We start from the raw sequence: 14,628 nt of genomic DNA, 5'->3' as shown, positions 1-14,628 counted from the left end.
GAATTTAAACATATTACGACCGAAAAAATGAACCAAACACAAAAGATAGCATTGCAATGGATGAGAGACAGAAAAGCTACAAGGCACACAGAAAACAAACAGCACAATGACAGAAGTCCCTCCTGTCAGTAATTTTAGTACAGAGGAATTAAACTCGCCACTCAAAAGACAGAGTTTTAAAAAGGCAGAATGGATAAAAACAGAAGATCCAAATATATGCTGTCTGTAAGAGACTCACCTGAAATCCAAAGACACGAACAGACTGAAAGTGAAAGGATGGGAAAAGACATTTCATGCAAATAGTAACCAAAAGAAAGCAGGGTGGCTACACTATTAGATAAAATTGACTTTAAATGAAAAAAGGTTATAAGAGGCCAAAAGGACCATACATAATATTAACAAAAGGTTCTGTACAGCAAGAAGATATAACAATTATAAACTTTTATACATCTAATAGGACCATCAAAATACACAAAGCAAAAACTGACAGAATTGAAGGGAGAAATAGACAGTTCAACAGTAAGAGCTGGAAACTTCAAGACATCGTTACATATAAAATAGATAAACAAGGTCCTACTGAATAGTGCAGGGAACTATATTCAATGTCTTCTAATAGCCTATAATAAAAAATATGAAAAGCAATATACACACACACACACACATATATATATTTATCAAACTGGATAAATAACTAGGAAAAAATGATTATACTCCACAGTATGGGTGGGCTTCATTCAATCAGTTAAAGGCCTTAAGAGGGAAAAACTGAAGTTTCAGGGAGGGGGTGATAAACTAGGAGTTTGGAATTAACAGATACACACTACTATATATAAAATAGATAAACAAGGACCTACTGTATAGCACAGGGAACTATATTCAGTCTTGTAATGACCTATAATGGAAAAAGAACATATGTATTTATATATAACTGAATCACTTCCTGAACCACTGCACATCTGAAACACAACATTGTAAGTTAACTATACTTCAATTTAAAAACTGACTATAGAAAAAAAAATTTTTAAACACACACACACACACACACACAATAAAAAACTGAAGTTTCCCAGAGAAGGAATTCTGGCTTAGACTAACAGAAATCCTGCCTGGGGTCCATCTGCTGGCCTCCCCTACTGTGCCACAGATTTAGGACTTGCCAGCCTCCCACAAATCACATGAGCCTATTCCTTAAAATAAATCATGTATGTGGGCACACACACACACACACACGTCCCATTGGTCTGTTTCTCTGCAGAACTCTTAATACACACCCTTTAAATCCATTCCCTACTTATATATATGTTTATGTTTTTTTTCCCTAAGAAATGAGTCATAATATACCTAAGAGTGTGCATCTTAACTTTTTCCTACAACATATTGTGGACATCCTTCCACATCAGCAGGCTGAGACATAACTCCTTCTCATAAGCCACATGATAAGCCACTGTATGATTATTTTAGCAAGGGACTTACAGACATAGGTAGTTTCCAGTGTTTTGCTCTTGGTTCCATTATTTGCATCCAGCTTTCAAGAAACATATTTACCCCCTGCCTTTGTCTTACATTCTCATGCTTTACTTCGAGGATAGATCTATTTGTAATCCACCAGAAATTTACCCTGTCAGATTTTCTCAGCTGCTCATTTAAAAATAAATAGCCTGCATTTCATGCCAAATATGTCTAACAGGTGCCCTGATCCAAGGGAGAGGACAGTTCCAGGCATTTAAGGTCCACCAGCAGCCAGCTGCTCTGACCTTCACATGAACTCAATCATGCATGGCTGTCATTTGATCTCTTTGGTAGGAGGACTGAGACTTCTTCCTCAGTTCTGTTTTCTCAATAAACCACTGTATTTAATTCAAATGTTAAGACAGGCTCCTACAAAGTATTTTTAAGTTAAAAAAAAAAAATGAACGAGGTTTGTGTATTGTCCACTGGTTGTTTTATACCCAACCAGAGGCATCTCTGCCTGGCCCACAGTGAACCCCGGATCCCAGTTCCTGCCTCTAACCAACGCCAAACACTGGAAGGAGGAGCTTCAAAAGCAGTGATGTCATCACACTGGTGTTCCAATCTCCAAGGTGCCTTGCCAAGCGAGCCCACAAACCGAATTCACTGGCCTCTACTGAGCTGCAGTGTTTCACCGAATGGGAGGCCACACAGACATTCAGGTAATTAGTAAGACAACCCCAACAACCTCTCTAAGCAGAGAGAAATGTCTGCAGCCACTTTCATGAATGCTATTTCTGCTCCAGCCTTCTGGACGCTTTGGAGCTTGTCTCTGTTTAAACGTTTCTATTTATCTGAAATAACCACACATCATTTTTATTATTATATATTACTCCAGTTTATTAAATAATGAAACCAGATTTATGCCACATATTCCAACAATGTTTAAATAAAGAGCTCAAAATATAAAAGCTTATGAAAACTTTCAGTCTTTATATAATATACATTATTTCTAGCGCATGAATAAATATGGCGAACAGGAGCCATTTTTTATACCACAATCAGCAAAACTTAGCATCAGTGATTACACAAATCCACAAGCAAACAAACAAAATATATACTTTCTTCATTTTGGTTATAAAAGCTAAAACTCCCTTTGCCACATGTAACCAATAACCAGTGTGGGGGGGATGGAGGACTTAGTTCCTCAAGTTCTTTCTTGGTTAGAAGCTTCATCAACTGCATTACTCTTTCAGGAAGTAGAAAAACCGAAACAGGTTAAGACCTTGTTCTATTTAATAAATCTACACTGAAGAAATACTACATTTTTGTCTTAAAAGCGTACTTACGTTTAACAGTGAGGTTTGATTTTCTTTTCATCCCGGTATGAACATGTACATATTTGTTATTGTATTATTTGTTTTTTTTTTAAATTTTGATGGGGGGACATAATTAGGTTTATTTATTTTTAGAGGCGGTACAGGGGACTGAACCCAGGACCTCATGCATGCCAAGCATGTACTCTATCACTTGAGCTATACCCCTCCCCCAGAACATGTACATATTTGAATAAATTGATATAATAAATATTGCATGACAAGATTTACATGGTTTTCATAATGAACTTGCTTCTACCATCTTAGGAATTATACATATACTTAAACTGTTTTCTACATTAAAAAAAAAAGAGTGGTTCATAAAACATAATCCTTTGAACTCAAAGAAACTCAAAGATGAAAGCCTTTCTATGGAAAGCCCTTATCGTATCAATGGAATGTTCTGGTAAGAAGAAACTCTCTAAAGACAGGGTTCAGTACGAGGGGCAAGGTCTGAATAGGGTCATCTCTCCGGCATCACTTCCAGAGCAGGTCAGGGAGAACTGGACTCCCACCTGACTCTTGAAGTAATCGATACCTCCATGCCCCCTTCAGTCCCCTCCTTTCTTATCTTAGCTCTTACCTTTGCAACTAAAATTCTGCTTCACAAAATCTTTTGTCAAAGTCAACATAAACAAAGAGCGGAAGGTGAAGTGGGAGGAAAACTGCCCAATCCCCAAGAAAGACTCACGAGCCTTCTATTCTACTTCGAGGGAGGAAGCAGCCCGGGGGCTGGACCGACTGGGAATCGCACACACTGTGGAAGCATCTGTCACGGAGCCCCAGTTAGGATGTATCTGATGTCACTCTCAAAGGGCAGAACTGAAGGTACCCAAGTAGATATTTTAACCTATTCATATTCCCTTTCCTGGGGCTGTCTTCTAGAAGTGGAAAGGTCGTGGGGCTCTCAGAGTCACCTTCTATTTTGAAAAAGAATAAGATGATGAGCACGAAGGATATCCTGTCTTTAGAAGAAAAGAAGGAAGATGTTATACGCCTCTGATCAGACTCGAGAAACAGGCACGTGAAAGAAACTGCTCTTCAAATTTCAAGCAAGTACTTTCCATCCAAACTGATTAGGAAGTCCAAGACAGGAAATGTTTCAACAAACATGACCAGAGCTAAAGCAAAAACTGGGAAATCTGGAAAAATCAACTCTGATTCACTTGCAACATTTTGCTAAGGAAAACGCTGTAAAACCTTAACCTCTTTCTTTCACCAGGCTTTTAACAAAGGGCCTCACTCAGGAGAAGCCCATGATAGAACAACCTCTTCTGTACACACGGACCTCGTCTTCTGGGATGACGGCTGTATGACAGCATGACGTAAGCACACCTACCCTACAAGTCAAGTGGTACCAACTACTGTTTTCTTTACTTGACCCTCAGCATCAACAGATGTTATTATCCTCATTTGACAGACTGGGAAATAGAAACTTTGTTAAAATCATAGAGCAAATTACTGACATTACCTAAGACAGAACCCAAGTTGCTTAAAAACACCACCCACCAACACCGATTTGCCAACTTCAAAGCCAACCTATCTCACCATCACGAGTTTAGATATTAAAATACTTCATAACAATTCCTCACAAAGGTTGAGTTGTCAAAGGCTTAAAAATCACTTATTATAAGTGAGAGATCCTGCCCAAATAGGAAATTATCAAGCAGTGCAATATTCCAGGGATCTATTTCCTGCACTGTTTTTACCCGGAGTTGAAAAGCCAGGTCTCCACGTGTGACGGTTCTTCAGCTGACACGAAGTCACAGACCCCCAGTGTTTCCCGAACAGTAACACCCTCTTGGGGGGTCTCCTCCGCGGCTCTGGAGAGCCTCTTTCGAACACTCTGGTGGTCTCAGCAGCGCGCTGAGATGCATCAGGAGTTACTCCCCCCTGAAGAAAATAGCACACAGTTCCTGATCTTCATATAAGTTTTCTTCAGCAAGAAACATGCATTTCATGTTATCCTTGAGGTCGAAGGGCACTTGAATGGTAAGGACTAGTGTTTGGATGTTACTGTTTATGCCATTAAACGTTTGATACAGAGTATCTGATGCCAAGACACCGCAATCCGAGCTAACCCAGTCTTCACCTGTTGCTCACGCCTCAGAACCTGTGAGGAGCTAAGCAGTGAGAAGCGGTGGGAAAACAAGGAAGCTTTGCTATTTCAGAAGTGAGCATTGTCAGAGGGATGTCTCTCATGCAGTCATGACTTGTCACAAATCCAATTTCTTCAACTGCTCGTATGTCACGAAGAACTGCAGGCATTGGTTAAGGCTGACAAAGACAATACCATCTTAACCCTGATGCATCAAAACAGACCCACAGATGGCTCACCTATGAACAAATAGGTCTGGACAGACCACACACCGTGGACATGATTAAACAGGAGAGGCTCCACCTTCAACCACCCCAAAAGACCTCCCCGTTAGCCTTCCCAAGGTTGGCTTAGAAGAGACAGACCACAGCCAAGATACATAAATCCCCTGCATCAACTCTGAAAGCTTCTTCTAAGATTACATCCACACTGCTAGCTCTTCTGACTTCTGGGAATACTTTACAGAACAGGGAATTCTGTGAGAGAGAGAAACAAAGCAAGTCTGAGAAGCTCTCCTCCAGGGTTTCCACTAGGCAAGCGTCCACGGGAGGGAGGCGCAGATAAATAAGGATGGTGCAAACCAACATCCCCTACTTTATAATTCTGCCCTTTTTTTTTTTTAATTTTTTAAACTAGGAATTGAACCCAGGACCTCGTGCATGCTAAGCATGCGCTCTACCACTGAGCTATATCCACCCCTCTGGCCTTTTCATTTCTAATAAACTGCTACTTCCTTCCTGCCTCCCACTTTGGCTCATCAGCCAAAAGGTTCTGGAGCTGATTCCCGTCTATCCTTAGGCACTGTCTAAAATAAGCATTCTACAACACTGCTGCCAAACTACATCCTTCTCAAGGGTGGCTAGGGATTAAACAAAACAAAACAAAACAAACTTTGTCTCTGAAATCAGCTTCTAGAGCAGAGTCTAAAAGGTTTTATTGATATCACTGCCTTTCAATAATACCATCACTAAACCAAGATTCACAATGCCTAGCAGAGACATTTTACCTCCTAAAAAAGAAACTGAGAAGTTATTTCTTGAATCAGAGGAACTCAAAAGAGTAAGAGCCTACGTCTAAATTATAACATGATAGTTTATACAAACAACATTCTTTAGTTCTATCTTTTTTCAGATCCACTGCAACAGAAAAGGATACAATAATATTCCAAGGACCGAGTCTCAACCAATTTGGCCAAAACCCTTTATATAGAGCAAAAAAACCTTCATTCTTCCACGTCTGTTATAAGGGAGAGGGGGAAAAAAAGTTAACTTCCAACTTTCCAATTACGTCAAATATGCACTAATAATCAGTAGCCATACTGAAATGATCTATTTTTCTTAAAAACAAAATTCTGTTTGGAAAGACTCTGTAAGAAATCATTGCCCTCTGCCTCTTTTTGTTCTTTAAAACCTTCTGCATAGGTAAAGACTAAGGCTCTGTGTCAAACCACCCCGCACCCAAAGCAAACAGCAGTTAAATGAATAAGAAATGAGATGTAATTCCAACCTAGAGTCTCCTGCCTCCTGCCATGTGGGCTCACAAACAGGTTGGAAATAAAAAAGGGAGGCAATGGTGGTAAACACACATAGTTCAGAGCACCACGATTTCATGTTACTGGATGGACAAAATCAAGTATCTTTGCTTCATTAAAGCAATATTTAAATTCTAAGGATGTGCCAGAATTATGCCGAAAAACAGCAACCACAAAAGTGGTCCCTATTCTTTGGCTGCCAGCAATCCAGGAGGGGAGACGGTCACAAACTTTCACCTGCTCACAAACAGTGGGGCCCAGTTATTTAAACTGAGAATTATGGTTGAGATTCGTGTGTTCCTTTGAGAGACGTCTGAATGAAGGAGATGCCTTCCAGTCTGACTCGATAGGAAGGTGATATATTGAACTTTCACTTCCAAATATTCATCTAAATTTTGTATTTATAAAAATTAGCCCCAGTGTGGCAAAAACTCTGTACCATCTCAGGGCTTTAAAGCATCACTCAGTTATATTAGCCCTCAAAATTTAGTTACTTCTTCAGTTAAGTACACATAAATAAAATATATTAACAACATATATATATGGGGGGATAGTTTCATTGATTGAAGCAATCCACTAGAATGTTGAAGATGAAAATAAATGTGCTTATTTTGCCAAAGTGTCCCTTATTATTATACTAACAAGGCTTTAGCATTGTTATAAAAGTTTATACTTATTACTATAAATGTACAAAATGTTTTTACTTAACATTATTCCAGGTGCTATGCTAACTATTTTGTTGTATTATCTCAATTATTTTTACAATAATTCTGTGATATAGCTGCTATTATTGTCCCATTTCACTTACGAGGAAATTTCAGTGTAGAGTCCATACCTTGACCAAAGCCACACAATTTCTAGTGACAGAGCTGTGGGTTTGTTTTGCTCTGAACCCTTGTGTTTTTAAGTCATGCTAAGAAACACTTCTGAGGGCAGCAGGGAAGCTAATGAGCCCCGAAAGGAATTCACAGCCAGGTACAGATGGATGTGCACACTCACCTGTAACAAGCAATCCAGGGTACCTGTGTAGCCAGGGCACCTGCTGTCGCGAAGGACTCTCTGATTCATCATACGTGTTCTCACAACATCCACAGGGTTTGAGGCCAGGGCCCCGGCCAGCCCACAGGTGAAGCTCGAGCTATGAAGAAGAGACCATTAGGAAAACAACTTCTGTATCACAATTTCTCAAACCTGAGAATACTTTTATAATGAACTTCCTTTAAAATGTCTATAAACTAGTAGCTTATTTCCACCTAAACTCGTGCATACCTATATTAACTTTTTAAAAAACCATGAACATACAGGAAATGGGTATACACGGTGTCTCCCATCAGGCCCGAGAGAATGAGGTGTTTCTTGGTGAGGTCGTAGACTGGCAGCTCCACGCCAACGACGATAGCAGCCCTCTGAGCTGTCAGGGACACACCCTGGGCGAAAATATGAAAAGCAAAGATTCAGATCTCTCTCCTCCGCAGACTAAGGCCAATTTGTATGTTTTCCCGTTGGTAGGTAGAAGTGCAGAGGGGCAGAGCAGAAAAACCCGGGGACTAAGAAGTCAGAAGCTCCAAAGTCTAATTCTGATTCTGGCACTAACTGTACGACCTTGACCGGGACGAGTCCCCTCTCAGAGCCTTGGGTTTCCTTGTACCAGAGGACTGTACTGGGTGACCTTCAGGCTCTGGTCCATGAACTGACAGTCACCGGAATACTAGGAAATAGCATTCCATCCCAGGGCTTGCCTAGTAACACAGCCTTCACCTGAGAGCCGTGAGGTTTCCTACCACACAGACCAAAAAATCCAACGTAACACTGACCTAGAAACCCCTTCTCCATAAGAACTAAAAAGAAAAAAGTACTCAACCTTCACAGAATTTCTTACATGTGAATTATTCAAAAGGCACTTTAAAATCATGACATATTCCTTATATTTCCATTTTACAGATTAAGGAAATGAAGGAAAAAGCTATCTTTCAGGGCAGATGTCACGCTTCTTCCCTTACTCCATCATGTCATTTGGATTAAATAAAATAGTGGAAATAGAAAAATAAATTCAAAAAAAGGGGGAAGAACTAAGTCCATTTTTCAAGCTTACCTTCCACAGCCCTCTTGTTCCCTCTTGCTGGTAAATGTTAATGAAGTTGCCGATCATTCCTCCTTGAAGGGTGCTGTTTTGTGCTTGCATCCGGATCTAGAGAGTATTTTAAATACTAACGTGAGAAACTAGAACATTTCTCCCCAAATGCAGACTTTTAAAGAGCGCTCAATCTACTGTTTAATAACCATTAAAAGAAAAAAAGTACAATATAAGTATCACTATAATGTTAGCTAGTTTAAAATGTCCTCAGTAGACTAAAAATGTATAAGGATTGGTTCTTAGGCACTTTGGAATCAACAAAAAGCATCTAGGAGCATCCAGAGTCTTGCATATAGTAGCTTCTTAAGAATCAAAAAGAAATTATTATTTTTTAAAATACTCTCTTAAAAAGGAAAGAATATGGCATATTTCCCTCCAGGTTACTAAGTAGGAGAGAGAGAATATGATGGTAATTCTAGAGATTTAATGGAGTTAGTGAGTATCCAGTGTACCTGGCAACACTAAACATGGGCAAGCACATTTCTTAAATTAGTTACTTCAAGCCACTATTATTTCCGACCAGCCAAATCAAAAGGTATGCAGCTGCGCTGGCCACAGGATGGCCACGTGATGCCCGTCACTCTTGAACTTACAAATAAACTTTAAAACAGCCATGGAATTCACATGACCAAGATCCCAACATAAAAATAACGTTTGATGTAGCACTCTGCATTTTTAAGAATGAAAAGGGACATCCCACTAAAAAACTGGTGCTCTATTTTGGTTTCGGGAGCACATGCGTTACCCCCAATTCTAAAGGGCACTGTTGTTGCCACGTTAATGTGGGAAAATAAAACAAAATGCAGGAGCTGCCTTTCCGTAGCCTTGATGTACATTTAAGAGATTCATAGGAGTGTGGATATTTTCTCTAGCAATCTTACCCCAACACAGGGTAAACTCGTGGCAAAAGGACCTGCTGTTTCTCATCGCACATGCAGTACCTTCACCGTGTGTGACTGTAGTGCGCCCAACACCCTGCTGCAGACAATTCTGATGCTTGTCCGAATCTCCTACTAGACTGAAGGCTGCAGGCAGGGTCCTTGCTTTACTCATTTTTGGATTCTAAGTATTTAGCACATTAGTCCAAAGTAGAAGCACATGTTCAAACAGTTACTCACACCTAATTTTGATTTTCTTTAATTAGTTAGTCCCTTGCTGTATTGCAAAAAGGATTTAAGGAGGCTGTATCCCTGGTACCGTTGACAAGATCATCTAATGTGTTATGTCTAATTGTGCTTAAGTATTTTCATTACTATTTCCTGAAATCAAATGAATGGGTAACATAATGCCTGCAGAAACAGTCGGCAATGAGCTGCCTAGCCTTGTGTAGAACTTGCAGCCCATCTATTTTAATGAACCCATAAAACGAGAGATTTTCAATGAAAAATGAAAATCAAATGCATCTAAGCCTCAATTTTTTTTTTTCTGGTTAATCACCAAAACCTCCAGCATCACCAAAGTCTCCAAAAATGGGCTCTACTTGGGAGCTTATCTGTCTCAGTGGGAAATCCATCTAGCGCGTGACTCTAAGTTAGAGTCTTCATGGCACTTAAATCATAAACAGATTCACACATACATAGCAGTTATATTCACAGGTTTTCATTATCTGAATGTTGGTCTCAATAAGAAAATGCAGAATGTGTCTATAAGATACAGACAGCACGCTTACTTTCAAAACATCAGTTGGATTAGCAATGCTTGAGGATATGACTCCGGAGAGAATTCCACATAGCACATTTATCAGAAGGGTTTCATCTGTAATCAAAGACATTATTATTTGACTTTTCATACATACAGAGCTCTTCTTCATGTGGGTAACTCAGATACTGGTGCAATTCATTTACATACCACTTGTTCATTTAAGAGAATACAGAAATGTGATTCTTTCTGAATCAAGTAATTTTAAAAGGATTAGGAAGTTTGCTCAGCAAAACTTCTTGATATTTAAGAAAGCATGTGATATCATGCAAAGTGAGTGACCATCTACAAATTCACTTTTGGGCATAAATGCAGACCACTGTTGTGACTATGATGAGGCAGTACACCGACTGGTGGGAGAATAAAAGATACCCTCTTATGAGATAATGTGGAGATAACATTTTAAAGCACATCATGTATATTTAATTCGAAATACAGCAAAGCACTTCCACGGCATCTTTGCTCCTATTCATCACTCTCGTGGAGTAGTGACTGGTGCTTATCACATTGAAAAAAAAAAAAGAAGATAGAAACTTCTATAAATTAAAGCAAAGTCGAAGAATCAACCAGCAATAGAATAGTAGAACTCAGGGTTCTTAATACTAAGAAATGCATTCGCTGCTTTCCTAAAAAATACATGATCATTCTCATGACTTTAGAAATTTTTCAGTGGGCTACAACTCTAAGAACATACCCTCGAGTCTGGACATTGTGGAGATTAAGGACAACTCATTAAGATGTAAGATTGCTCCGTTTAACTGTTATTCCCCTAAATTCAGCTGATAAATAACTGACTTGCTGCAAGCATAATTCATTTAGACTTTATACCTAGAGTTCTCCTCCAAAGTGGTAAAGTCACAAATAAGAAGATCAATCCAGGAGGTGGGGGATAGCTCAAAGGTAGAGCACATGCTTAGAATCGCACGAGGTCCTGGGTCCAATCTCCAGTACCTCTATTTAAAAAAAGAAAACTTGCTCCAAAACCACTTGAATGAAAAGATAAGCAACCCGCCTCCTGTCCACAAGTGGAAGAAAGATTCCCCGCTCACCTTCCGGGTGCTCAACAAATAGCCGCTTCAGGCTCTGGTAAGTGCCTATCTTGATGGTGCCATAGGAAGCCTGGCGTAACATCGCGGGGGCAATCCTGCCAAACCAATGTACAATGAGACAGAGACGTTCTAGAAAATCACTTAAAATCCTCCAGAAGACCCACGCAGGAGATGCAATCACGTATCTGCCTTCCACAATCAAGCTACACTAAAACAGACTTCTTAGATTTCAAAATCCAACAAAAATACAGGAGATTATCAGTTCACTAAGTGAAAGCTCAGCCCCTCCTATTTATCCTCAGTGAACATGTCAGTGAACAAGTTCATCTATAACCAGACAGCTTTCCTTTCTCAGCACAAAGCGCCTGGTGAAGTCTGGCCTCTGTAAGCATCAGTCACTCCTCCAGGGTTGCTCTGGAGCTCATCTCCTATCTCCTGGGGGCCCTGTTCCAGTTATTTCCTCTCCCTCTGGGCCCCTCTCTGACCCCAGGGCCACCCTGTGCACTCACACTCCCCAGCTCTCCTGCTGCACCCCCACCTCCTTCTTGACGGCAATCTGGTTTCCCTCCGCCCCTTCCATCAAAACTCCCCTCACCACAAGGGGCCCAAGTGACATCTCTGTTGCTAAATTAGATGAGTTTTCCATCAGCATCTCTGCAGTACTTGCTGTCATTCTTTGTCCTGCTTGCAGCCTTCTCCTCCTTGAGCTACTTCCCCCGTCACTTCCCGTCCAACTCCTCTCTCTGCAGCACCCAACCTCTGCCCTCAGGGGTGCCCTGGAATTCTATCCTTCCTCTCTTCTCTCCTCGCTCCACACGCTCCCAGAGGAGCTCATCTACTCCCACGGCTTCAACTGTCTAATGACTGACGGTTCCTAAATTCAAGTTGCCAATACTGACTGATCCAAAGATGCATTTCCTGCTGCTTCCCAGATTTCTCAACTCACACGTCCACCAGATAGATCAAGTGCTCCACATTGAACTAATTATCTTCCCTCTCCAGACAATCCCCTCTTCTCTTCTGTGTCCTGGACCAGAGGATGGAACCTCAATCAGCACACTGGCCAGAACCAGAAAATGAGACATTAGCTTTAGCCTGTCTCCTCCTTCCCCAGCCACCTCCACTTCGCACATAAGGTTACATATGATGTCGATTCTCTGCCCTAAAGAGCCTTCCAGCCTGTCTTCTTTTTCTCCATCCCCCAGACAAACCTCAGGTTGGATCCTTGTCTCTATGTCCTCCGTGTCAGCCTGCTTCCACTGTCACTGTCTCTAACTCTTTCCCCCCACAGCAGGCAGGCACCTTTTACAGTGGAAACCTGGTTGTGTCAGTCCCTCTCCTCATAACCCTTTAAGGGGCTTTTGTCTGCCACAGTCACGTGCTGACAGGTACCAGGCAGATGCTGCGAGTCCATGAAGGAGGCTGGGTCTAACTGCACACCTACGCTACGTGAGCACCAAGGGTTTGGATAAGCCAGAGAAAGCATCCTTAACACTGGTTACTATTGCCATAAGTGAACAAATGTGAGCCCAGATGGTGGGTTTTCCTGAGAAGATGGAATTCCAGGTTTTCATGTTCAACTTCTCATATTTAAAACACTGGCTCTGTTGAAAGACAAAAACCTTTGGGATCCGTAGTTGGGAGGGCTGTGAGGCCTGGTTTGGGACCTGCAGTGTCCCGGACAAAATCAAGATGCTTAGCATGGCCTGAGGCCGTCTGGGTCCTGACCCCTTGTTACCACTCCAACTCCATCTCCTGCTACACAGTAACTCCTATGCTACAGACACGCTGAATCACTTGCAGTTCCTAGAATGGACCATGTTCTCTTGCACATACTACTTGCTCTTAATGAACAGAGTTCCCCTTTAACTTCACCTGGCTAATTCGTCTTGGTCCTTTCAAGATCAGATCCACCACCTTTCCAGCAAACCGGTCCCCTCCCGTCCCCACAGCTTGGGACTGGCACCTTGTCTCTACCAGACTCTGGTACTCAGCAGACTCCACTGGAATCCCTGTTTGCACATCCGCAGCCCCACTAAACAACAGTTCCTTCAGGACAGGGTGCTGCTGCTGATTCCCATGTGTGCTCCCAGATCCATCCTCGCCCTTCTCTGTCCTGCTGTATGCCCGGCAAGGCTGGTGCCATGGACCACATCACCCGGTTCCCCTGCCAGCTGACTTCCTGGTGGATTTGGCCAGTAGAAGATGGGAAGGAGGTGGGGGAGGGAGGAGAAAGAAGCACAGGTATTTCTTCCTCTCCCTGGGCACTGGCAAAGCATCCTCGACAACTACCGTTGGCTCCTTCAAGGCTCCAGCCCAAGTAGGTTCTGCTAACACCATTCTTGCCCCTGTCCCTGTGGTCCTAGCATTGGTAACAAGTTCTCACTTTGCTAGTTTCTAGGGACCTCAAAATCCTTCATTTATTCCCTTAACCCTTGAGTAGCCCTTCATTAATCTCTCATTTAAAATTCTGTTTCCTGCAGGGACTCTGACTGACAATAGGCAAGCCCTGCCTTATTCACTTTCCTAACCAGTGCTTGCAGCACACTGTTCTTTGAATGTTGGGTTAAAAAGTTGTTCACTGAAACTCTTACCCATGGAGAATACAATATCATTTTCATTACGGCAAAAACTTCAGTAATTCACAATAACCAACGAAAACTTCAGTAATTCAGAATAACCAAGGGGAAGGGCTACTTTCGGAGTGAAAAACCAGTATTACAGAATGTTTTAAAACAAATGTAAATTTTGTATTATTCTATTTGAATATAATAAAAAGTCTCACCACAACATTCACTACGTAAAACGTATATATAGAAAATAATCAGTATCTTGTAGTAACCTATAATACAAAGAATATGAAAACAAATATACGTATGTTTATGTATGACTAAACTATTACCCTGTGCACCAGAAATTGACAGAACATTGTAAACTGACTATACTTCAATTAAAAACAAAAGAAGTTGAAGAGAAAACTCAACCATGGTACTTGCTCTTTTAAAATACCCCCCAAACCTGTACTTTTTCTCTATGAAGTCTGTGTGAAGTCTGTTCATTTGAAAGGTCAACAGTGAAATACAAACACACGAAGGTCTACTCACCCCGAATACAGTGCTTTCAGGCCTTCTTCTCTGCCTATCCTCACCAGCGCATGCAGCATTCCTCGATATCTGATCTCTTTAAAGTTTGCATCGTTCTTCTGGCCTTGAATCTGGAGCCGTGTCTTGGTCAGATCAATTGGAAATGTACCTTAAAATTTTAAAGAAGGAAATGTTTCACTTAATAAAAAG

General features: G+C 41.2%; 1 protein-coding gene across 3 annotated transcripts in view; it reads right to left on the bottom strand.

Annotated features, from left to right (window-relative positions):
• Positions 1–2,322: 2,322 nt before the first annotated feature.
• SLC25A30 (solute carrier family 25 member 30) overlaps positions 2,323–14,628 on the bottom strand; it is a 40,321-nt gene continuing 28,015 nt past the window's right edge. For all 3 annotated transcript variants that reach the window (XM_064493148.1, XM_010980851.3, XM_064493147.1), the window contains exons 3-10: positions 14,440–14,587; positions 11,336–11,430; positions 10,258–10,343; positions 8,547–8,642; positions 7,757–7,881; positions 7,454–7,592; positions 6,079–6,159; positions 2,323–5,083 (exon numbers count right to left, since the gene is read on the bottom strand). In XM_064493148.1, the coding sequence (XP_064349218.1) occupies positions 5,042–5,083; positions 6,079–6,159; positions 7,454–7,592; positions 7,757–7,881; positions 8,547–8,642; positions 10,258–10,343; positions 11,336–11,430; positions 14,440–14,587 (812 nt within the window). In that variant the 3' untranslated portion in view covers positions 2,323–5,041. The remainder of the gene's footprint in view (positions 5,084–6,078; positions 6,160–7,453; positions 7,593–7,756; positions 7,882–8,546; positions 8,643–10,257; positions 10,344–11,335; positions 11,431–14,439; positions 14,588–14,628) is intronic.

The sequence above is a fragment of the Camelus dromedarius genome, chromosome 13, assembly GCF_036321535.1.
Source record: "Camelus dromedarius isolate mCamDro1 chromosome 13, mCamDro1.pat, whole genome shotgun sequence".
Lineage (NCBI taxonomy): Eukaryota > Metazoa > Chordata > Mammalia > Artiodactyla > Camelidae > Camelus > Camelus dromedarius.
Note: the sequence above shows the minus strand (reverse complement) of the source record. Positions and strands in the feature narration are given on the sequence as shown.